At 37.3% G+C, this 24644-nt stretch overlaps 1 protein-coding gene across 1 annotated transcript in view; it reads left to right on the plus strand.

Annotated features, from left to right (window-relative positions):
• EML1 (EMAP like 1) overlaps positions 1-24644 on the plus strand; it is a 1110860-nt gene that overhangs the window by 948241 nt on the left and 137975 nt on the right. Inside the window, exon 16 of the mRNA XM_044073595.1 lies at positions 20846-20971. Coding sequence (XP_043929530.1) covers positions 20846-20971 — 126 coding nt within the window. The remainder of the gene's footprint in view (positions 1-20845; positions 20972-24644) is intronic.

Genomic DNA, 24644 nt, shown 5'->3' on the forward strand with positions numbered 1-24644 from the left:
AGGATCCTCATCTTAATCAAAATGTTGGGTAAATGTTTTACCCAGTGATACCCATACTCAGTAATTATTTTCTTTAATCCTTGTATTAATTAATTAATTAATTAATTTATTTATTTATGTATTTATTTATTTATTTATTTGACGATTTGTTTACTAGGATGATCCAACTGGGTGAGAGAACCAATTTTCAGTGGAGGCCCAGGGAGAAAAGCTCCAGTTTACATACAGAGATATGCAAAAACTTATAACAGATAACATAAAAGTATTTACATAATTTCCCACAAAGCAGTTATATTGTTATGAAGCATATTGTAGGTAATCATTTATATTCCAAGCTGTACAAATAATACATACGTAGTTAAGTACAAATGAAGAGAGAGAATTCATTGCAGACTGATCTAGAGATATGATCAGCTTGGATCAGAGCAAGGGCACAGCCAGAAGTTGATTATGTGCTGTTTCAATACAGTTTTAAAGGCAAATAGGTTAGAAGTAGTTCTCACAGTTAGTGGAAGAGAGTTCCATTCTTTTACAACATAGTGGGAATAGAGACTTTGTCCAGCTGTTTTGGAAGGTTTGGATATAGACAGAAGCTCTCTTTCTGTAGACGTAAGAGTTCTGTTTGGTTTGTAAGGTTTGATGATGATATTTAGTGCTGGGCAGGCTAGGGGTTTATAGACCATATTGTGAAGTGTCAATAGCTGGGTATATAAGTAGTTGGGGAATTCTAACCAGTTCATATTTTGTTTTTGTTTTGTTTTTTTGAGACAAGCAATGATGGCATCTAGTCTTTGAGCTGGTGGCAAGCATGGCCACTTTATTTATAGCATTGTTCCATTTTGGATTTACAGGAGCTCTATAAATTGGTAAGTACTGGTTAGCCATAAAACAGAGAGGGTAGAAAGAAGAAAAGGTTTGGCAAGGGTAATTTTGGAAGAAGGGATTACGGTGTATTTATTTCTGTACAGTGTGCCAAGTTTCTGGTGGGTTTTCTTTATATTTTGTTGAATTTAGAGACCAAACTGCAGGTGATCATTTATGACTACACCTAGGAGCTTGTTGTGATGAACAATTTCAATGGTGGTGGCATCTGTAGAGAGAATTTGGAAGCAGTTTAAATTAGTAGTACAGTTCATTGCCTTAAAAAAACAGCTTACAAACTGTGAGCCAAAAAAAGTAAGCCAGAATTCAATGGCAGGAAAGGTTTGTTGAGTATCAGAGAAATGTTTGGGTATTGTGGGAGAGGAAGAGATTACTGTGGAATCCTCAGCATATTAGATAAGTATTCCTTTAGTAAATTTAGTATATAGGTCATTAGTAAAAATATTAAAAAGAAGGGGTCCAGGATGGATCCTTGAGGTACACTAGTGGGTTTGCTAGAAAGGGGGAGTTAACATTTGACTATTTCACAGCTAGTTTTCTATTATGTAAATACCTTTGTAAACCAATTCAGTATAGATTGGATAAGTTCTAGGTTAGATAAGTTGTTTAAGAGTAACAAGTGTGACATGGTGTAGAATACTTTAGAGAGGTCAAGAAGTAGAGCAGATGCATAGTCACCCTTTGTCTCTAGCTCTCTCTACATGATCAGTGAAGGCTAGGAGAGCTGTAGATGTGCTGTGGCTGGAATGAACAGCATGTTGTGTTTGTAAGAAGGTTGTTATGCAGTAGATACTTCATGAGTTGAAGATGAACACATTTTCCATTATTTTAGAAATGGGAGAAAGTATGGCTATGGCTCGATAGTTTGTAAGTTTAATGGAGTTACTTCCTTTGTGAATGGGGTCAATATGGGACTTTTTCTAGATGTTAAATACTTAGGATTCAGATATGGATCGATTATTCAGGATGCTGACTGGGTATACTATTGAATTAGCTAATTTTAGGTATATAGGAGGGAGGTTGTCGGTAGAGGTAGAGCAATGTTTGAATTTGTGCAGTAATCTGTTTATGAGGCTTGTAGGTATTGGCTGAAGAGAGAAAGTGGGATGGTTCTCAGAAGGGGATTCTGTACAAGTAGGGTAAGGGAGGCTTGTTGCTAGTTAAATGGGGAGTATTAGGGGTAGATAAAGAGGAAGAGAGGCAAGTTTTGATGGTATTAGTGAAAAGATCAGTTATAGATTTTATGAAATGAATGTCAAAATATTCCGCAATTTGAGAAGGAGGAGCATTGAGTGGAATCTTGGATTCTTTTTTAGTTCCAGGGTGGAGTACTATTGAGATAGTGGACCAGAATTTTTTGTATTGGTTTTGTATTCTTGTTGTAGGTGACTGTAATTATTGCTGTTTGTCTTTGGTAATATGCTTTTTGCTTGGTTACATAGCTGCTTAAAATTAGATTTTGCTCTCTATTGCTCTGCTTCCATAGAGCCCAGGCTGCATCCCTGTTTTTCATTAGGGTTTTACATTCCTTAGTTAGCCAGGGCATAGGACTGTTTTTGATTCTTTTCATACGAAGTTGAACTAATGTATCTAGTACTTTTAGGAAGCAGTTACTAAAGTAGTGTACAGCTTCATCTAATGGCAATACCTTTAATGGTGACCAATTTATTTTGGAAAGTAGGTCATTAAATCTGTCTTTAAAGAAGTTAGTGAGATTAGCGACAGGTTTTAGTGGGTGAGTTTTTGGAAGATGTATGTTTACTCAAATGGCAAAAACAGGTAGGTGGTCACTAAGGGAGTTTGGATATGTAGCAGCCTTGATGAAGTTAGCAGGGTGAGATACTAGGATCCAGTCTAAGATAGACTATTGAGTATAGTGTTTGTTATACCTAGTAGGGCAGGAGATTAGTTGAGAAAAATCATATTGGCTGATATATTAGTGGATAGTTCAGATGTGATAATTGGCCAATCTGTTTGTCTCCTAAAATGACCATTTCGTCTTGAACTGTTTTGGTGGTCCAAGAGAGTATGTCTTCTACAGTGGGAGTGTTATGACCTGGTGGGATGTATAGCACAATTATGCAGATTCTCTCTGCATTATTAAGGTTTACTAAAGTCAAAATAATGTAGGATCTGCTGTCTGGATCAACAGTACCTCGGAAAGAGCACCAATTAGAAGTAATCCAAAAAATAAACCTTTATCTCTTTTCATTGTAAAAAATCCTTGGTTAAACTTTTTCATTTAACTTATCTAATAGAAGAATTCACTATCCAAAATGTCATAATCAACTTTATTACAACATCATACTTTCTTGGTAGGTGAGCACTGTACATGTTGAATAATAGAGGATGTACATTTTCGTGGTTTTAGTCCTCCTTGCATTACATGATGAAAAACTGTTGGAGCATTATGAAAGCCTTGAGGCATTCTTGTCCAAGTATGTTGTTGAGCTTCCACAGTAAAAGCAAATTTCCACTGTGAGTCTTCATCCAGAGTGATGCACCAGAAACCACTACTCACATCCAGTGTGGAGAAAATTTTCATTTTTTTCCTAAATCTGAGCAAAGAGATCAGGCATGCTATCTGCTAATGGCAAAGGACAATGTACTATCTTAAGTTCTCTATAATTGATAGTGAGATTATAGCTTCCATCTGGCTTCTGTTCAGGCTGTTATGGGCTGTTGGCTGATGAACTGCTTTTTCTCACAACCTCTTGAGTTTATTAAGCTTTTACATGTTCAGTATTGCCTGTTCTGCTTCTTTCTTGATTGGATACTGGTTTATAGGTTTTTGGGGCTACCTCTTATATTGGGAATTAAAGTTAGGAATTTGTCCACAATCATTCCTGTGTTTAGCAAAAATATCCTGATAACAGATTAGCTCAGCTCTTGATTTAGTGTTTTCAATAACTCAACTAAATCCTCATGATCCTTGACCTGTATTTGCGTAAAGCTTCAGAGATGACTAATATTATTTCTAGTGATCCCTTAGTCAATCCCCATTACACAAATCTATTATGTAACACTTTGTTTCAAAATGTTACTACCAGTGATGTTCTGTAGATGAGGATCTGATACCCATGCATGCTGGAAATTATCTTCCCCATCTTTGTATCTACAGGGAGACTTACTTGAGCTTGAGAAATTTCTCCTCTCAGTCCTTGCAAACTTATGCTTCATGCTCATGGGAATATTCTTGTGATAATGCTAACTGCAGCTCCTGTACGTATTAAGAATGTATCTAAATAGACTCCTAGCCAAATCTGAGCATGCAGCCTCCCACCAGAGCCATTTTTTAGGGGGCTATGGAGAAGAGCTTATCTAACTTTCCTTTTTTTTCTGGTTTCCTTTTTTAATTAGGTCCTTATCCAGCTTGACCCCCACCTTGTAATTAGCAACGCCTGGCTATATGGCCTTCTTTATTACAGTTTTTACATCTTCCCTTGAATTTCCTTTTATTTGTCATTTCATCCTGGTTTAGATTTACTTGCCCTTCATTAATATGTACTGTTTTGATATCCTCTGGTTTATCTGTTAATTTTCTCATTTCTCAGAATGATAATAAGGTCTTATTGAAATCATCATGTGTACTTAGTTGACCCCTTACTAGGACGTCCCTTTTCAACCAAATTGGTAGTCATTCTAATATTTTACCTAGGAAGGATGGGTTATCCGTTTCAAGCCTTTCTTGACCACTCTATACTCTGTAAGCACCCTGTTTGTTATGACTACCATTCATCTAAACCTCCTCTTTCCCCAAACTTTATTTAATTTATTTTTCTGCAATCGACTCTAGGATGAGGTGACATATCATTACATCATATTTGGCTTTGGTGTACTTGATAAGATTCTCGAGTTGCTTATTTAGTTTGATGAAGGCTTTCTTCCCTTACTGGGCACTGCACCTTGTTTGGGCCGTGGTTTTCTTGCTTTTGTTATACTACTTGCTGATGTTGGGATTCCACAGTTGTTTTTTTTTGAGTTGGCCCTTATTTTACTTGGGTACATCTGCTTTACTGTAGCTGCTTAGATGATGGTAAAGGGTCTCTGTGAACAATTCTGCATAGGCAGCATAGTTGACACAGTTTGGGGATCTTGAAATTTTGCCAGGGTATCACTCAGTAGGTAACCAGTTTGCTTTGGAATAATTCCTAAATGTTCCAATGCCTTGATAGTCACAGGTGTTATTTTCAAAGGATACAGCTTTACAGACTGACATGACAAGTGAGGGTATTACACATGGATAGGTGCAAATTCCCCTATGTTTGTATCAGGTTGGGGATTTTGGCATCACTAGTGGGTGTACAGACTAGCTAGTCCAGAGCATTTGTGTTGGCAAAGTCCAGCAATCTCTGGGCCTGCATACTGGAAGTTGTATATATTTCCCAGTTTATAGTAGAGTACTTGAATTCAAACAGGATTATAGTGTTGGATTCGGTACAGAGCAATTCCAGTTTAAGTATGTGGTATGAGTGTTCTTATGCTTGCCTTAATATGGTATGGGACGTTGCTTATGGTGTGGTGGACATAGAGAGGCTCAAGTCCCTTATACTGTTTGACCAGTCTTGAGGTCTGACTGTTTTTAATGAATAGTGAGACATCTCCACCTTTTATCCCTTCCTTTACAGTAGCTGGTCTAAATGTGTGGCAGACATTATAACATTGCACTGCCAGGTTGATCTCAGCAACTTTAAACCATGTTGCTGTAATTACACATACATCTAGATTCTTCAAGGTGAGGAGAGCTTGCAGGGAAGGGTGTTTTTTGTTTAGACTCCTGACACTGAGCAGTGATACCTTTAGATTATCCTGGACTGGTATTGTGATGTTGGAAAGTTTATCAAGCTGGCTTTGCCTTAAGAGGACAGAATGAGACTGGACAAAGTTTTAGTCTGTAGCTGAATGTTTAAAGGGTACAGGCACAAGACCATCTCTGGTGAAGTGATATAGTCTATCAACCATATTATCCCAAGCTGACAAATATTGTACCCCATTTGAATAACACCAAATACTAAGTCAATTGTTAGTCAATTATTTCCTGCTCATATTGTGAGGTCATCGTCAGTGAAGGTAGAATTCTGCTTGATGCTAGGCTTATACCAGCATGGGAGACACAGTGGAAGAACTCCTTCATATCTCTGTCTTCACATATAGTCCAGAAAGGTCAGTCATATCATTTAAACACACGATACAGTGATAGTCATACAGGTACTTGTGGTTTAGTGACCTGAATGCGTGCATGATCTTCTGAATCCTGAGCCTGACTGTGACTCTCTACATGCTCAGCTTAGTGCAGGATCATCTATGTGCATGTCTCACAATGGAATCACCTATGACTAGAACATTTGTTATTTGTGGAGGGTTATCTTATGGCCTTATGAGTTGAGACAGCATGAGCTGAAGCTGTGTGTGTCATGGTGGATGTTGTTTGGGTAGAATTTTTGTAGGGTTGCTGAGGATCTCTGTTATAGCTGCATCTAGGAAGTATTTGAGTTTTGGTTAGCTTCATTTTAAGAGCCTTATCATACATGAGTCTATGTACTTGGTCTTCAGTGTGAATCATAGGTAGAATGTAGTGTTGTGTGTTTCTGATGACCTATGCAAGAGCCTTGCCACCAGTAATGTATAATCACCTCTCTCATACTATCTGATTGTTTAAGACTTGGGTCGTCAGTAAACATGAGACAATTGCTATATTGTTTCAGGATGCTCTCTGCTAAAATGTTGGCTGCAGAAACAGAAGGAACGTACTTGTCCATGGTCCCAGATGCTTACTCTGTGGATTACGTTGGGAGTTCTACTGGGGACTCTATAATTGGTTTACCTGAGTTTAATAGAAACTACAATGTTTAAGACAAAACTTTTGCAGCAATGTTCTTCTTTGAGCTAACCACAGTAATGGTGCAATGTAGGGGTATAGGTGGGTGCTGTATGGCTGAGAACTACAGTCTTTGTGTAATCTCACACAGCAGTGCTCCCCTACATGTAAACCTGGTGACGGTCACACAACCACGTATACAGGAAACACCTGAGATTATTTTTAATATAGAGAGTTTGATTATAAGTGCATGCATCTAGAGCACTGCCAACCTCTGCTATGTGATTAGCAGCTTTACATAAGCATGACAACTTTATGCAGGCACAGAGAATCAAAAAAAACAAGCAAATTACCCAATGGCCACTCAGAGCAACAAACACTAAGACTTTCTGAAGGATTCCCAAGCTCAAAAGAGACCAGGCTGCTCTCAATCCCTACTAGAGTGTAGACCTACTTTTTCTAACTATAAAATCACTAAAAAGGAGCCTAAGGTGCAGGAACTCCAAAATTAAAACATAAAATACCAGTAAATACTTTGAAATAAATGTAAATACCCAGCATTTAATACATTGAAATTGCAACAGCACTTTAAAGTAAGAAAGCATGCAGAAACTCGCTCAGTAATACAGAAATATAACAGCGTCGCTTTGAAATAAGAAAAAGTACAATTCAGCAATTTAGCGCAGTTATGTAGTTTAGGTGGGGCTGGACTGGAGCATGTAAATTCACATCTCAATGGAATGTTTGCCAAGTATTGGTATGCTCTCTATAAATGAGCCCTGATTAGCCAAAGATTTTGTGCAAGTATTACAAAGAGTAAACAACGTTTCACTAGTGGAATGGGGGGCTTTAGGGATAGTCTTTGTGTAAAGCCGGAAAATGTAACAAAAAATATTTTAGCGCTGTGTGTAACATTTGATAAGAGTATCGTCAAAAATGTGCATGGGTCAGTAATTTTGTAGTAACAGTGGTGTTTTTATCAGTGTTACTCTTTGGTACCAAATATATTACTTTTGGTTGGAAATGTCTAATGAGCTTAATTAAGCATCTGATTCATGTAGATCATTATGTGAGTTGGGGGGGGGGGGCTGCTGATTAGCTTGTGTGTCAGAATTCCTGTAGATAAAGTATAATGGGAGGTATGTGCTTCACTAAATACATTAACTCATATGGATTTGTGCAGTGTAATATTTGTTTGAGGGGCTAGTTTGTGTGTTACAAAGTGAAATCACATGTAAATATTTATACTGCTTAACTGTTGTATACCCGGTATTAATGTTATTCATTAGTTCTAGGTGGTGGAACCCAATTCTCACTTTGTCACAGTGGAATTGGCTATAATACAACAGAAAGGAATTGTTTCCTAAAGGCTTATTGGGTTTAAGACCATAGGTAAGTGGAAAATGGGAAAGAGCTTTTATTGCTTTTATTTTTTTTTCTTATTTTAACTATCTGTTGACTGGGTAAACACACCAAAGATAATCGTCCCTTTTTACCTTTTCAGGGGCAGTCTGGATGTATTATCTGTTTAAATGACTTGCTCAGAGTTGCACAGTAGGCAAGTGAAGGTGAAAGAAATCTACCATGGGAACAAGAAGCGGATCATTAACAACATAGAGCTTAGTCATCCCTGCTAAATACCTAGCACCTTCATTTATTTATTATTTATTTGTTAACTTGGTTAGTTTGGCTGGGCAGATGCCCTTTTTCAGCAGAGACCAGAGGAGAAACGCTCCAAATAGAAAGTTAAATATAGTATTAAACAAATTAGCATATGACAAATAACATTTTGTCTTGTACATAGTTAGAAAAGAATTATACAAACTTTGTTAAATTACATTTAAGCAGAGATGTGTCATTACAAATTAACATATGAGAAACACAGTTTGGTATTGTAACATAGTTAACAAGACAATTGTACAAATCTTTAAGAAAATGCTTTTAAGTAGAGATAAGCCACACCAAAACTCAAATACCTCCTAGAAGCAGTTATAACAGAAATCCTCTACCCAAACAGCATCCATTATGGCACATAAAGCTTCAGCTCAAGTTGTCTCAACTCATAAGCCTATAAGATAATCCTCAGATTATATATCAGTGCAATAGAAAGGCAAAAAATAATTTAGCATAAGAAAAACATATGCAGCGTAGAAATGGAAGTCGGTAGAAAGCTACTGAAGTGGAAATAAGATAAAACATGTAAAGTTGTTTACAGTCGCAAGGAGCCCTATTTAGTGATACAGAAAGAGTCGGAGAAATGGATAGCAGAGACAGAGAAGGAGATACAGTAATGAGAAAACGCCTGTGAGGATTCAATACTGAAGTTAGATAGATTAGTATATCTTACAGAGCCACAGACTTATGAAGAGTAAGTATTCTGGGCAAAGGAGAATAGAGGCAGAGGAGGTAGAAACATTAAGTTGGATCAGAACAGGAACAGGTCCAGGAGTTTAGCAGATACTCCTTGAATGCTTGTTTGAAACAATTTGTGTTATGAAGTACACAAATATAGAGAGGAAGTTTGTTCCAAGCAGAGGTGACGGAGTGATTATAAAGTCGTTTGCCCGTGGATTTATTGGGTTTGTGGATTTGAAGGAGATGTTGGTCAGAGCTGCGTAGTTCAAGGTTAGGAACATAGGGAGTGATAAGAGTTGGAAGAGTATTACAGGTGAGGGGTTTTTGAAGGATAGAGTGAGTCAGGTGTAGCTGAGGCAGGAGGAGTTGGTGATGAAATTCTAGCCATTGAAGTTTTTTTTAGAGAAAGGCAGTGGTGTGAACGAAATGGGAGATTGCTGGCAAATCTAGCTATTGTATTGTGAATTCAAGTTTAGACAAAAGATTATTTTGGAGGTTTGTTAGGATTGGGGCAGCATATAATAGGGTAGGGAGTAGGTATGCCTGAGCTAGGGACAGTTTAGATTCTTATGTAAGGAAGTTTTTGTTTCTTATTTATTTTATTTTACATTTGTTTCCCGGGAAAGTCCATCTAGACACAGGTCCCTTTTCAGCAGAGGCCCAGGGAGAAAAGCTCATAATACAATATATAACTTTACATCTGACAGTTCTGTTTATAAGAGACATTTTGATATACATAGTAACGGTGCAAAGTAGTATGGTAGATCGTAACAGCCTGAATCCTAAATACAGTTACATGGTGTATTAAGTTTCTGATTTATAACAGTTATATATGTTCTAAATAGTGAATAGATACATATTCAATATACCATGCAGAGTTACAGGGGATTGCAAAGCAAAGATTTAATACAAGTTGACATATGAAAGTAAAAGAGCGAAGAGAAAGAGTAGATTAAATGGGGTGGCAGTATACTGGGAGAGAGGGAGGTAGTAAGGAGGACTAGGTAGTATAGAAGATTAATCAGGGTTGGCACAATTACAGAGCCAAGATAGCAGTAGATAGATTTTAAGGCTAAGGATGTAATACAAGATAGCAAGGAAGGTGGGATGTGGGGTAAATAAAAATAGGTGAGAGAAGGATAAAGGTACTTCAGTGGGGGGGTACAAAGTGCTGGGGGAGAGGGAATTGACAACATTGCAGTAGGAGGAATTAAAAGATCAATCAGGGCTGTCACAGTTACAGAGCCATGATTGCTGTAGGTGAGATTTTAAGGCCCTTTTGAAGGAAGCAATGGAGGTTGTGTTTGGGATGTTGGGGGGAAGGTTGTTCCATTCTTTGGTAATGGTGTTGCTATAGAGGGATATACCTGTGGAATTATATGCTTTGGTCACATCTAATAGTTTTTGATTGGATCGTAGGACTCTAGTTTTGGTGCTTTGATGTAGTATGTTTTATGGAGCATACAGTAATGAGAAAAAGCCTGTGAGGGTTCAATATTGAAGTTACATAGATTAGTATATCTTACAGAGCCACATACTTATAAAGAGTAAACATTCTGGTCAAAGGAGAATAGAGGCAGAGGAGGTAGAAAAGTTAAGTCGGATCAGTACAGGAGCAGGTCCAGGAGTTTAGCAGATACTCCTTTAATGCTTTTTGGAAACAGCTTGTGTTATGACGTGAACAAATATAGAGAGGAAGTTTGTTCCAAGCAGAGGTGACTGAATTATAAAGTAGTTTACCCATGGATTTATTGGGTTTGTGGATTTAAAGGAGATGTTGGTCATAGCTGCGTAGTTCAAGGTTAGGAACATAGCGAGTGATAAGAGTTGGAAGAGTAGGATATGCTAGAGGTTGGTGAAGGATAGAATGAGTCAGGCAGGAGGAGTTGATGAAATTCTGGCCAGTGGAGTTTTTTAGAGAAAGACAGTGGTGTGAGAGAAATGGGAGATTGCTGGCAAATTTAGCTATTTTATTGTGAGTAAGTTCAAGTTTAGACAAAAGGTTCTTTTGGAGGTTTGTTAGGACTGAGGCAGCATATAACAGGGTAGAGAGTAGGTATGCCAGAGCTAGGGACAGTTTAGATTCTTGTGTAATTTTTTTTTCTATAAAGTAGTCTGAGTTTTTGATGGGTCTTTTTGTTGCAGTTATTGATTTGAATGTCAAATTTAAGTTTTTTATCAATGAAAACCCCAAGTAGTTTAGTGTGGGGTTCAACCTTAATAATAGTGTTATTTAGAGAGGAAACTGAGAAGGTAGATTTGTGGTGTTGCAGAGACTTTGGGAGGAAGAGGAGGAGTTTTGTTTTGTTATGGTTAAGTAGAAGCTGGTTGGTTGAGAGCGATTTTTCAACAGAGTACAGAGATTCTTGGGTGAGGGTGTGTAGGTGAGGTAGATTGACAGAAGAAGAAATAATAGAGTCATCGTCCTATTGTATTAGGAGTGTGGACAGGATAGGTAGAAATTATTAGTAAAAAGGTTGAATAGTGGCCCTAGGATGGACCCTTGGGCGGACCCCAATTTGAACGGAGAGGAATGGGGAAGTTCCAGAGAGCCATTTAACAGACTGTAGTCTAGTTAATAGGTAGCTAGACAACCAACTGAGAGTCGAGATGGAAAGATTAAGGTCAGCAAGTTTGGAGAGAAGGGAGTGGGAGATAGTGTCAAAGACTTTAGATCGGTCAAGAAACAGGCATAAGACTAATTTGTTATTGTCAAGAGATGTAGAGATAGCATGGGTAAAAGATATTGGTGCAATGGTTGTGCTGTGATGAGGGCGAAAACCGTGTTGTGTAGGGGTGAGGAGATTTTCTTGAATGAGAAGAGTAATGAGCTGTTTATGTATACACTTTTAAAGAATTTTAGGCAGTGGAGATAGAAGAGCAATAGGCCAGAAATTAGAGGGGTCAGTGGAGTTGCCTCCTTTATGTAGGGGAATAACACAGAATTTCTTTGATATATCAGGGACAACATTTTCCTGAATTGTCCTATTGATAAGTATGGAGATGGGATAGGCAATGGAAGAAGCTGCTAATCTGAGGTAGAGCAGTGGCAAGTTAGCAGATGGGGGGAGCATGGGGGGAGCATGGTTTAGGTTTACTGAGGAGTGATTTGATATAAGATGTGGGGATATGCTTAAGAGAAAAGGAAGTTGTGTTGGAGGGTGGGAGGGGAGGTATCTGGGTAGATGTTAGTGTTTGTCTTTGTTAATTTCTCTATGACATCTATGAAAAAGGTGTTCAGACGTGTGGCAGTCTCAAGGGGAGGGCTGTTTGGGAAGGGATTTGGTGCATATGGGTTCCCTGGGTGTAAGAGCTTGTTGATAGTACCAAAATTTTTTTTTGGGGGGGGGGGGTTAGAATGTTTTTTTCAATATTGATTTGTTTTTAGTTAAATTACGAAGTTCTCTATAGAGATGGAGATTGGAAGGAATTTTAAGTTTATGCCAGGTTTTCCAAGCACAGTCTGTCTTGTGCATGAGGGAGAAAGTGTCTTTACTTACCCATGGTGCAAAGTTGGATTTAATTGTAATTTTCCTGATGGGGGCCAAGGAATTGAGCGGGTTAAGGAAGATGCTTTTGTATTTGAGAACAGCTTCTTCGATTGAATATGTCAGAGTTAAATTTTGATAGGTTATGACAGTCTCTATATATGCGCAAGTTAGATAATTGAGGGGAATACTGCTGGATGGGAGTAGGGAGATGATCACTAAGTGTGTCAGGAAGTGTAGAGATGTTATGGGTAGAGGTCAGGGTGAGAGGTGAGAATCCAGTCAAGTGTAGTGCTTTCATTGGATTGTAGATTAATACAAGTACATGAGGTGATGAGTTGAGAGAACCCATATAGGTTAATGCTAGTACTGGGAGAGTCAGAGGACAAACTATTCCAATCTGTTAACATCACCTAATATTATGGTTTTATAAGAGAGTTTGTGACATCCATGCAAGAAGGAGTTTAAGGGTAAGAATTGTGTTGCCAGGAGGTACAGAAATGGAAGCAATGGCTATTTTTTCAATTGTTCAAATTACAGTTGGCAATGAGGATTTCAGCAGGGTGAAAACAAAGTGGAGTGTAAGGTAGGGGATGTAGAGAGAGGTGTTCTAAGTATAATATAGCTGCACCTCCAAATGTTGTCTTTGGCTGTCCTGTTGGAAGATATTGTAGCCGGGGGGGGTAAGATTTCACTATCAGAGATATGGGGTTTTAACCATGTTTTAGAGATGTAGAGAATATCAGGGGTGTGTAGGGATATCCAGGAGTGTAGTTCAGTTACTTTGTTTAGAGTACTGCGGATATTGAGAGCTATGATTTTGAGGTTTGGTGAGGAGGGACTAATGGGGTTGGAGGGAAGAGTGTAGTGAGTGGTAGGTTCTGGATTGCAGTGAATATCTCCAGAAAGAAGTAAGTTAAGTATTAAGACCTTTGGACTAGAGAGGGGAAAGTTAAGGTAAAAAGACTTGGCTTTAAGTTTGGGTGGTAGAGTGTGCTTTGGGGAATAGTTTAATTTTGTGTAGGTAGGTAATATTATGAGAGAAAAGAATGGGTGTAATAGGGAAAGGAGTAGGATGTTGAGGAAGGACAATGAGGTTATGGACGGGTATGACCCTGGTAGATCTAAGTTGAGAAAGATGGTACGATGTGGAGATTGAGAGGAGAGGAGAATAAGTAGTGTTGCAGATAGCAGCAGATGTAGTATTGTGCCTAGAAGGATTTAAAGGATGTGTTGTATTTAGATGCAATACAGTGTAGCAATGAGAGGTTATATGAAGTATATATGTTAGAGTAGTAATAGTCAAGGAAAGCGGTAAGTACAGTGCAGTGAGGGAGGGATATGAGAGGTCATGAGAAGTTAGTGGTGATAGGATGGTTTGTTTTGCAGGAGGGAGGGGGTGAGGAAAGGGTGAGAGGCTTTACCAGATAGAGTATAACTGTAATGGAAGTGGGGGTGGGTGGTAATAGAGGTAGGGGAGCAGAGTGAGCCCAAGAATAGCGAGAGCAAACATAGTAGGGCTAGACCATCAGGGATTCAATGGAGAGTAACCACAGAAAAACAATCAGCAAGTTATTTGTTTTGTATTGCTCCCAGTCTAGTATATAACAACTAGCCATCAAAAGATCTCTTGTAGACAAGTCTATCATTACTTCCAGTTATTTAGTTATAATTCTTTTCCTGAAATTTATGCTAGGCTTACAGTAACACAATGCAAATGAGTTGGGAATAATTTTGAAGAGTGGGGAGTGTAGAGATGAATGTGAGTAAAAAGGGGGTGTCGAGACTAAAATTCAAGTTAGAGGGACTGATTGAAGCTAATTTAGTGAGGTCAAGCGAAACAGTGAGAGTGTCTGTTTTAACCTAAGACTGTAGAAATGGCAGGGGAATATCATGGTGATGTGCCAAAGCCATAGCATAGGTTTATGACCCCAGTGGGTGGGAAAGAATAAAGAGCTGAATGCTGTGTGTGCTTTTTCTGGGGCAAATATCTTAAATTGTGATAGGCAAGATGGATACAACATGAGAAGCTGGTAATACAGCAAAACTTGGCACCAAACTGGCCATGTCAAGCTTAATAAAAGGGTGTACTTGCCAATACTTGACAAGACATTAGGTGACGTATCATTTTTGCAAGGGTTCAAGCCCCCACAGACTCCACAGTTTGTTGACTATGCCTGTACCTCTCAACCTCCGAGCCTTAAAAGTCATAGCTATAACCTTTAAAAAAATCATAGCAGAGAGTCTTTCTTATTTTTCACAATGGAAGGTCTGCCCTGTAGTGGTAGTGAATATTTCCATATGCTTAGTTTAGTTATTTAATAAGGCACACACCATTAAACAGGTCTGACTTTATAAGGAACATCAGTAAATCTAGTAGGAGCAAGGCAAAATCTGAGGGCCAAAATCGTAAGTACTCTGTCTACATCCTAGTATTTCAGCAGTATGACAACTTATAAAGTTAGAGTCTTGCAGTGAATCAGACTAATGCAAAAGAGTTTCAAGAAATACATTTTCAGGTAGTTGGGATCAGATAGATAGGATCCCAGTAGTTATGCTTCATAAAAAGGTGGGAATTCTGGGGAAAATGCTATAAGTGCCAGGGAAATTTATAAAGAAACTATTGTTACATTTAATTCGATTCCAACATATTTGACATCATGGAAGCAGAACAGCATAGAAATGCCACAAAAGGGAAGGCATGACTTTGCCATATTTGTTTTTATATATAGCTGTGTAAGATGTGTATGGAGGAAGAGAACATGCTGCATAGCGTTTATTCAAGTTCTTTTTCAGCCTTCTGTGTATTGTCACTAGTTAAGTAAACAACGCGGCGTATTTGACATGAGATGTAGAGAATTGTGTTTTATATATATATATATATATATATATATATATATATATATATATATATATATATGCTTTAAAGTTTGATAAGCAATATATAAAGCTTTTATTATTCAAAGTGTAGAACCAGTAATAAAGGAAATGTATGCATATGTTTTATTCATAAACCAGGAGATCTCCATCGTGTAGTGCTGGAGTGTCAATTGTTTTATTGCCTTAATCAGAAAAAACTGTGAAGTTATGCTGTTATCTGATGATGATGATGATGATGATGATGATGCAATAATTGCTTTAGTTTTTTTTCTTCTGTTAGAGTGTAAATAAAGTTGCTGCCACATGAGGGTTAATCCAAAAGTTGAGAGAGAAATTGAGAAATTTGTTTTTATTGCATTTTATGTTGATGTATATAAACAGTACATACGAAAGTTTACATTTAGTTTTTATTGCTTTTTATAGTGATATTATTATAGAATCAGTGTTTTGGACAATGCGAGGCTTAGTTTTTATTGGATTTTATTTGATGTTGTATAGATGCCTAGTGCATAAGAAGGTTTGCAATTATGGGGTGCTTAAATACTTTCGGTCACAGTTATATCTGTATGATGCGAACTTGTATGGTTGTAAGAAATGAAGATGACACAGTCATTTAATAAGTCAAAATTTGGGAAAGGAAATGCATTATATTTACAACATAGTTGCTCTTTATCTTCAGTTTCCCTGACCTATATATTCACTCATTGTTCTTGTGCCATAGTATTTTGAAATATTTGTTCTTCCTCATCTGAATGTATGGCCTACATGCCATTCATTGATTATTAGTAAGGTTAATTTCCGCGTCATCCTTTGGACTTCTTTTATTGTCAACAAGTAAATATGTCACTTCGTTCATGCTGTAGTGGTTTGTCTTCCTTATTAACCAACTTTAGATACAAGTTACATATCTTCACTCTGATGAGGATTATCCTAGGTTATATTCTGATGACCTGTCTGTTTCACTGTTAATAGATCAACAACAGTGTATGCATTTCTCCTCATTGGTTCTGAGGCTGGTAATGATGTATTTGTCCTCATTGTATTGAGCCAAAAAACTATGTTTCATGTGCATCCCTTTATTGAATTACTGAGACATTTCCTGTGTTTGATTGATGCACTTTATTGTGAAATTGCAGTAATCTTTCTATTGCATTCCCTCCATTGTTAAGTGTATAAATATTTTCATGATATTTAGCAGTTTGTCTTTTAGTGAGTTCCAGACAACTCCATTTGACTCTGCTTGCAGGAATGCTCACATTTTCCCTACTTGTGCATTTTAATGGAATACAAAAGATATGCATTAGAACTATGACTTGGACTGCAAAGAAAAAAAAAATGCCAAAAATGGTGCCTTACATTTTTTGAATTGATTTGCTTTCTTTCACCAAAATATTCTGACAGGGTATGATGCCCATTTTCAGTGGAGGAGTAGGGAGAAAAGCTTCAATAAATAGTAAATGTACAGTAGAACAAAGTTTAAATAAGCTATAAAAATTCATCAAAATTTGGATATACAGGAAATAAGATATGAAGAGTTGTAAATTCTAAGAAGTGACACTGGTGCACATTGAAGGAGCGACACTGGTGCACATTGAAGGAGCGACACTGGTGCACATTGAAGGAGCGACACTGGTGCACATTGAAGGAGCGACACTGGTGCACATTAAAGGAGCAGAATATTATCAGTATGACTAATAATATCACTAAGCAGTAGAGAGCATCAGAATTCTGCAGATGAAGTAATGTGATATGCATCTATAATCATGCCAGTTTGTAAGCTAAAGAAAGGACAGCATTACCCATGTTTCATATTGCAAGAGTGGATTGCTGACACAGCAGTGCAGCATAATTGGGGAGGAGGCACTGCATTCCTGAGTGTAATCCTTTGCATGAGGTTGTTGGTTGCCAAGATGTTGTTAAAGATCCCATGGGACTTCTCAAAAAGAATAGGGTTCCTTTAATTAACAGAATATAAACAAAATATTTACATATTTGCAAAATATACATGTTTATGGGTGCATATTTTGACATTCCTTTATACCACCATCATCATCATCATTGTTCTTCCATAATTGACCCCCACTCCTTCCACAACCATAATCTAATTTTTGTAATATATCAGACAAAATCTATTTCCCAATTAAATAAAATTTTATTCAGTCTTTCAGTCCAGACAACCTATATTGTATAAGATGCATTTATATCTACTCTTCTCACATATTCTTTCTTCTTTTTATTATAATATCCATACATAATCATATGCATAGCTATATGATTTACACTATTAATTTTCTCAAAATTTTATTTCACAAAACTTTTTCCAGAGTTTTATCACTCTTGCATTTCAAGAAAACATGCTATATTGCTTCTTCCTCACCAGAAAATAAACACATTTTCAACTTTCTTCTTATGTGGCATATATTCGTGTTACTGGTAACTTATTATCAGTTTCCATAAAAAATCCTGACACACTATGATCTTACTACACCCACTTTATCCTTATTTTAATTGCCTTTTATCAGTTCTTCTGGTAAATTTTCCCATGGATGTACATTATAATAATGTTTTATCACATTATACAACACACCTGTTTTCACTGGCTAACACTTCTGTTTCTGTTCCTAGCACAGAGGTTCCCTCCAAAATTGACAACTGTGTTGAACTTGAATTCTGGTTTATATGCAGACCAGATCATGACCCAGCCATGCTTTGTACTAGTTTAACTGGTGGTTCTGCTAAGGCCTACTTGTGGACTGAGAATTTTTATCTCCATTTTAAAGGACGCTATGATTATCTCTATAATTGGGAAACAATGTATGCATCCTTAGAGTGACGATTTCTTGGCTGTATCTGTACCCATCTTATTGAGAATATCATTAAAAGGGGTATCACCATACTGCCCAAATCATTTTTAAGGACTCATGTACTTGCTAACCTATTTAAAGCAGGTTTTAGGACTATAATGATTTCCTGATAGGGAGGAATCAGTGATTATATTCAGTAATGTTTCTTCTTCATATCTTGGTTGTATCTAACACCATAAACCATGACACTTTTTTGGAAGTCTTGTGATCATTATGTTTTTTTTTCCTCTTAACGTTCAGTGATCAGTTTGCTGCCTAGCTCTCTGGACACACACATGAAGTCTTTTTGGGAATAAGTTCCTCAGGAAATTGCCATCTGATGTATGGAGTTCTACAGGATTTCATTTTGTGACCATTGTTTACAGTGTGTACATGACTGTGCTAGCAGATAGGAGAAGCTTAAGGTATCACAAGTGATGCAGATGATCAGCTTTGCCACACCTCTCTGGATCAAGTGGTGCCTCTTTGATTCATTAGAAGACTCTAAATTCCATGTAGACCTTTCTGATTATTTGACATTTGGTCCCTACAAGACTGAGTCAGTGGTTGTTCACATGATTTAGAAGTCCTTTCACATCTCAGTTATTCAGCCTCTAATTGATTAAAGGAGGAGGCAGCAAGCTTGAAATTGTATCTATAGTAACAAATCTTGCCCTGGTCCTTGATGAGCAATTGGCAATCTGTGACAACTGCATTTAATACATTTTGCTTTAATCTGAAGAATATTGACCAAAGTAAGCACTTATATGATACAATGTCTTGCATGCCAGGTCTTCATTCCTTCACTTGGATGCTGTAATGCCATTTCTATGTGACTTCCTTCTACAACTGACCACCTTGTATGGTATAAATCTCTCTAACCAGTCTAATGACTGAAACTCTGTCATGGTCATATTCCACATAAGTTTCTGAATCCACACTGGCTTGTGGTGGCCTCATAGAGAAAAAGTACATGAACCTAGTATAGACCTATGTGATATGAATCCTCACTTTCTCAAGGAAGTGCTCTACCTGATTAATGAATTCCTATACATAAATAAATAAAACTATTGGCTCACTGTTGGACTTAATTTTCTCCATTCAGCTGTCAGTATCCTGATGAAGATTTAAACACTGTAAATTGAAGAACTGAGTATTCAGTCTCCATCTTATCAAGTCACATCTGTATTATTTGTACTTATATGTGTTTTATGGAAGTTTCAAGTTCTGATGATGTCTTCAACAAAGACACTGACTGAAGACATTCCAAAGCTGCCCTTTACATGTGAAAATATTGGGTGTGTGATGAATACAAGTACCAGCATTACAACAACTGTGGGTAGCACAAAACAGGCTGATGAAGAAACAACAGTATGATTCCATAGCATATGTTTCAAAAAATTAACGTGTCCTGGATATTTTCCTGCATTGTTGTTGGTGAATGGGAATACATAATTGTCATGGAAGCTTTTTTGGGCATGAATGCTAAATTCGAGCTTACCACATCTCCTTTTAAGTTTAAATCTGCTTCAAATGTTGCCTTTCCTCTTCTATTTTACAGATGTCTGCTTGGGGAAAGAGATTCAAGGAGGAAGGAGGCAGCCAAAGACAGCAGGATAGGGTAAAAAGATAATGAATACATTTTGGTAGGATGGCATTTAATGGAGACAGGGGATGGGTGTTAATGTGTGGCTTTCACAGTGTTGCAAATACATGCCAGATCACATTTTTTGTGATTTTCATTGTTATTGGTACTTGGGTATTTTAGGCGTTAAATCCTCTTTATCTGGTGAGGTATGTTTACTCTATGCATGCCTTCTGTATACTTAACAGTTAAGGCATGCCAGTGGGAAATGCATTTGTGTGCTGTTTGAATTGCTTTTCAAAATTAAAATAAAGCTATAAAAAGTTGAGGTTTGCAAATTATGCACATCAGATAGCTGTTGCATTTTGGGGAGAAAAAAGGTAAAGTAAAAACTTTTCATCAGCTTCCCATACTTCACAGTGTGTTGTCTTTTCAAATCTCACAACAGTGAGTTTATGATAGTAATCCATATCTGGAAGAATCTAGAGTGACTCTGAAGGACAGGGTAACCTCACATTTGACTGTTCTAGTCCTAAGTGAAAGAAATACAGCATATGGTTTTGTGTATTTTTACATTACCATCCCAATCTGCCCATCATCGCTCACCATTTTCCATAAGGTCTTCTTCAGAAAAGGTAGGTCAGGTCTAAAGGTGTGCATACTGTATTCTTTTGTAATTTTTACTCATATTTAAATATACTTATGTATTCTAAGTGCAGTCTTACCATAGCATTACCCATTTGGTCATGTATTCTACTTGCCTTCCTTTAAGTCACAGGTGAACAGCTATGCATTCTCCTTTTTCTTTGCTCCATTCAAGTTCACACACAGCTACTGAAGCTTGTCTGTACAAATGTATACAGGTCTTGTTGGCCAGAACGTGCAACTTCCCAAACAGAGTGAATCAAAGTGAAGAAAAACTTGTTTTAAACCTGCTCTATGAAAGTGCAAAATTGTCTATTTTCTTTTAATAAACCATACTTTTTGTATGCAGGTTCCGGAGCAGTTTGGTCCTGTAAGAACTGTAGCAGAAGGAAGAGGAGATGCATTACTTATCGGTACTACAAGGAATTTTGTCCTACAAGGCAGTTTATCTGGAGATTTTTGTCCAATTACCCAGGTATGAGCAGTGAATGCTTGCATGATCCAGAACAATGGATTTTTTAGAGAAAAAAAAAACCCTGCCAAATGTTTTGCTCTTTTGCTACCCTGTCTGTAGATGAGCGTATTCTAGATGTACTGCATAGTCTTGGGATAAAAATGTAAATGAAGTTATCCTCCTATAAAAATTAAACAAGGTCCAAAATAATGTCTGTAAACTTAAGCATGTAATGAATTTCTCCATTTTGTGATATTTTATGTTAAGTGAAGAATAGACTTTTTGTTTTAAAAAGTTTATTTCCTACTCATACCAATCATTAGTGGACCGGAGTTCCACTGTGGCGACCCCTAACCGGGGAAAGCCGAAAGACACAACAACAACAACTACATGCAAGAAGAGGTTCACAGAGGACCATCTCTCTGTATAACAATCTATGCTCCAATGTCTGCAGATCTATAGTTTGTCATCCACGAATGGTGCTACTGTCCTTACTATTATTAAATTTTTTAATACATTTAAGACCATGGGTAGAAATGCCTCTTTCATGGATCTGGTTACATGATGTGATCAAGGTTGTACAATATTTGGAAACTTGCTGAAATTCAGTTTCACATAGTGTATAACTCACTAGTGCAGTTCTCTGGTTTCACTGTTTGCATTACTTTGAAACATTAGGATATATGGATTTTTTCTTTTTTTGCGTTACTTTGAAACATTAGGATATCTGGATTTTTTTTTCTTTTTTAGTGAATACGTTAGGAGGGACAGATTTTCTAATGCCATATTTTTTCTTGTGCATTGCAATTGACTAAATTAAAGATAAAGTAAAGCACTAAAGAAATATTTTCGTGAGTAAAACCAACTGAGAATAGATGTCTCACTTCAATGTTTATCTCAGGGGAATGTTATCTAATTGGTTACTTTCAGTTACATGCTATTTAGGTATCTAATTAGGGAAACAATTTAAGGTGACAGAATGAAACTCCTTAGCAACTCATGTTCTTAATCCTGTATACTGTGCTCTCTGGACATTTCTTTTTTAACCCAAGATGACTGTAACAGAAATTCTTAAATGCATTACGACATGGTGCAAAAGCATGCTGAAGAAATGCCTCTGGTAACACAGGGTAATAAAGTTTAATATACTGTAAAGTGTTAACATTTGTGAGGATTTATTTACAAACTGAAGCTAATGTTTGTTTTTACACATTTTGCATGTCAGTTTTTGAAATGTGAAAATGAACATAAGGCATATTCTGTGAGTTAGGATAACTTTTATGTAGTAATTGCAGAAAAAATTAGCCAGGGCTAAAAAAAAATAGAATGTGTCATGTTTGAGAAGGGAATCTAAAAGCAGAGAAATTTAGGAGACAAACTTATTGAAAATGCTGGTGTCAGAGGCTCCTTCACCTGCTAAGAGATGGAGGGTGGAGGGCAAGATGATGTTCATTCATTCGTTAATTCATTCATTCATTTTAAGGGTATCTACTACCAAAAGAGAAACAGACAAGATAATCTGAACTATATGCATGCAGAAATTAAATATGAAGCAGGGAGAATGTATGATTTACTATAACCTAAAATGACAGAAAGTACTACTCCCTAGATAACAGTAATATTTTTGTTTCCTATATCATAAGAATACACCAGTGATTTTATTGAGATAGTACCGAGCTTGTCAGGTTGAAAAAAATACAAAATGTACATAAATTGTAAAAGCATAGCATCCAAATGGATAAACATAAGACTAGTGGTTGTACCTAGCAATAAAGGACCTTATCTCTTTAGTCGCACAAAGTTTTAAAGAATTTCCACTGATTGCTATATTATCCTCGCCTACAAAATGGACTTAGCTGGTGGCTCCATCACTAATGACACATAATGCAATTTTATTTTCTTCTAAATTTAGTAATAGTATGTAAGAGCCCTTAAGTCAGTTCATCCCAACCATTAACTGTGATGGAATCACAAATATAATCGTCAAGAGATACTGTCTCATGCTAACCAAGCCATATTAATCAGAACTGGTCCTGAAACTGATGTTTTGTTTTTATAAATCCCCCCCACCCACCCACCCACCCGCCTTGTGTTCTGAGTCAGATGGTTCTAATGTGGAAGTCAAATACAGTGCTACACTGCGACAACAAAAGACCTCTGGTGCACTGCATTTACTTGCTGTACATATAAGGCCATATATCAGCTCCCTGTAGACACTTCACAATAAAAAAAATTACAGACTTCGTAATATAGTACTTTGGTACAAAACACACACACACACACACACACACACACACTTCCAGTGAAATGTTCCCTATCTGACTGTGAAAGAATCACAGAAATGTAATGGCCACATTACTGTTTGACGGATACTACCCCCCACCAAACCAGTAAGGTAGGATTGGAACCAGCCATGATTAGAAGGAGAGAGGTTTAGGTCTGAGAGTTTAAGAAGGATGGGATGAGACACAGTGTCGAAGGCTTTAGAGAGTTCAAGGAATAGACAGGCGATAAGGAGGTTGTTGTCCCTAGCTTCTGCAACTTTGAGTAAAGGATAGTAAGGCAGTTAAGGTACTGTGTTTATGGCGGAAACCAAGTTGTGCGGGAGTGAAGAGATTTTTGTGAATGAGATAGGGACAGTAGTTGAGTATGTATACATTTTTCAAGGATCTTGGAAAGCGGTGAGAGAATAACGATTGGTCTATAGTCAGAGGGTTCAACAGAGTTGCCACTTTTTGTGTAGAGGAGTGGTATAGAAGGATTTCCATATTTCCGGTACGGTAGATTCCTGAATAGAGCGGTTGATTAAGATAGATACAGGGTATGCAATACAGTCAGCAGCAATTTTCTGATTTGACAAATAAATGACAAACTTTACCAGGAGCCAACCAAACATATGGGACAAAAATCAGAGATGCTCTGCAAAAGCAGGGACAGTTGAAATGTACGAGTTATAGCAATCTACACCGAGGAAATCCATTTTTGAAACCTGCCTTTGACCCTCTTCCTGTAAAAAGAATAGGCCCTAGGCGAAAGTTGTCTGACAAACCCAAGCAATTAAGGCATACATTTAGTTTCTATCCTATTTTATGCATAAGGCAATAATTATAAATAAAGCTGCAATATTAGTGCCTTACTGAAGAGCTTCCCGCATTAGCAAGGGTAGACGTACAACAGACCACATTTTTTTCTGTAAAGTTCTCAAACAGCAATGCAATCAAACATGTTGGCTGCACTGGATCTGCATCTCTACATGGCAACAAATAACAGTGCTGTGCAACTCAGCCTGCTAGTATGATGCAGATGTAGGTGGAGCACTGGGTGCATGTTTCCTGCTCCCAATGAAATGAAACTCGAAATGCTTTGTCAACTCAAGATAATGTAAAAGCAAAGCACTTATTCAAGTATGGTAGCAGAAAATAAACGAACAAGCTTCATTTCAATAAAACAAACTTGTTTATTTTCTACTATAGTAATTGACAGTGGTGGATTAAGTGCATTTTAGGCCCTTGACTGTTTTTAATCCATGCATGCCCCCCAACACTTAATTTTTATGACCGCACATGAACACAAAACACCAATCAACATGTTAGTGTAATACATTAAGAATCTAAAGTAAGCACCTAAGAAAATGAGGGGTAAAGCAGGCAAATCAGTTATACAAGTTTTTCATGCGAATGATATCTTTGACTGA

The sequence above is a fragment of the Protopterus annectens genome, chromosome 6.part0, assembly GCF_019279795.1.
Source record: "Protopterus annectens isolate FY-2018-M chromosome 6.part0, PAN1.0, whole genome shotgun sequence".
NCBI lineage: Eukaryota > Metazoa > Chordata > Ceratodontiformes > Protopteridae > Protopterus > Protopterus annectens.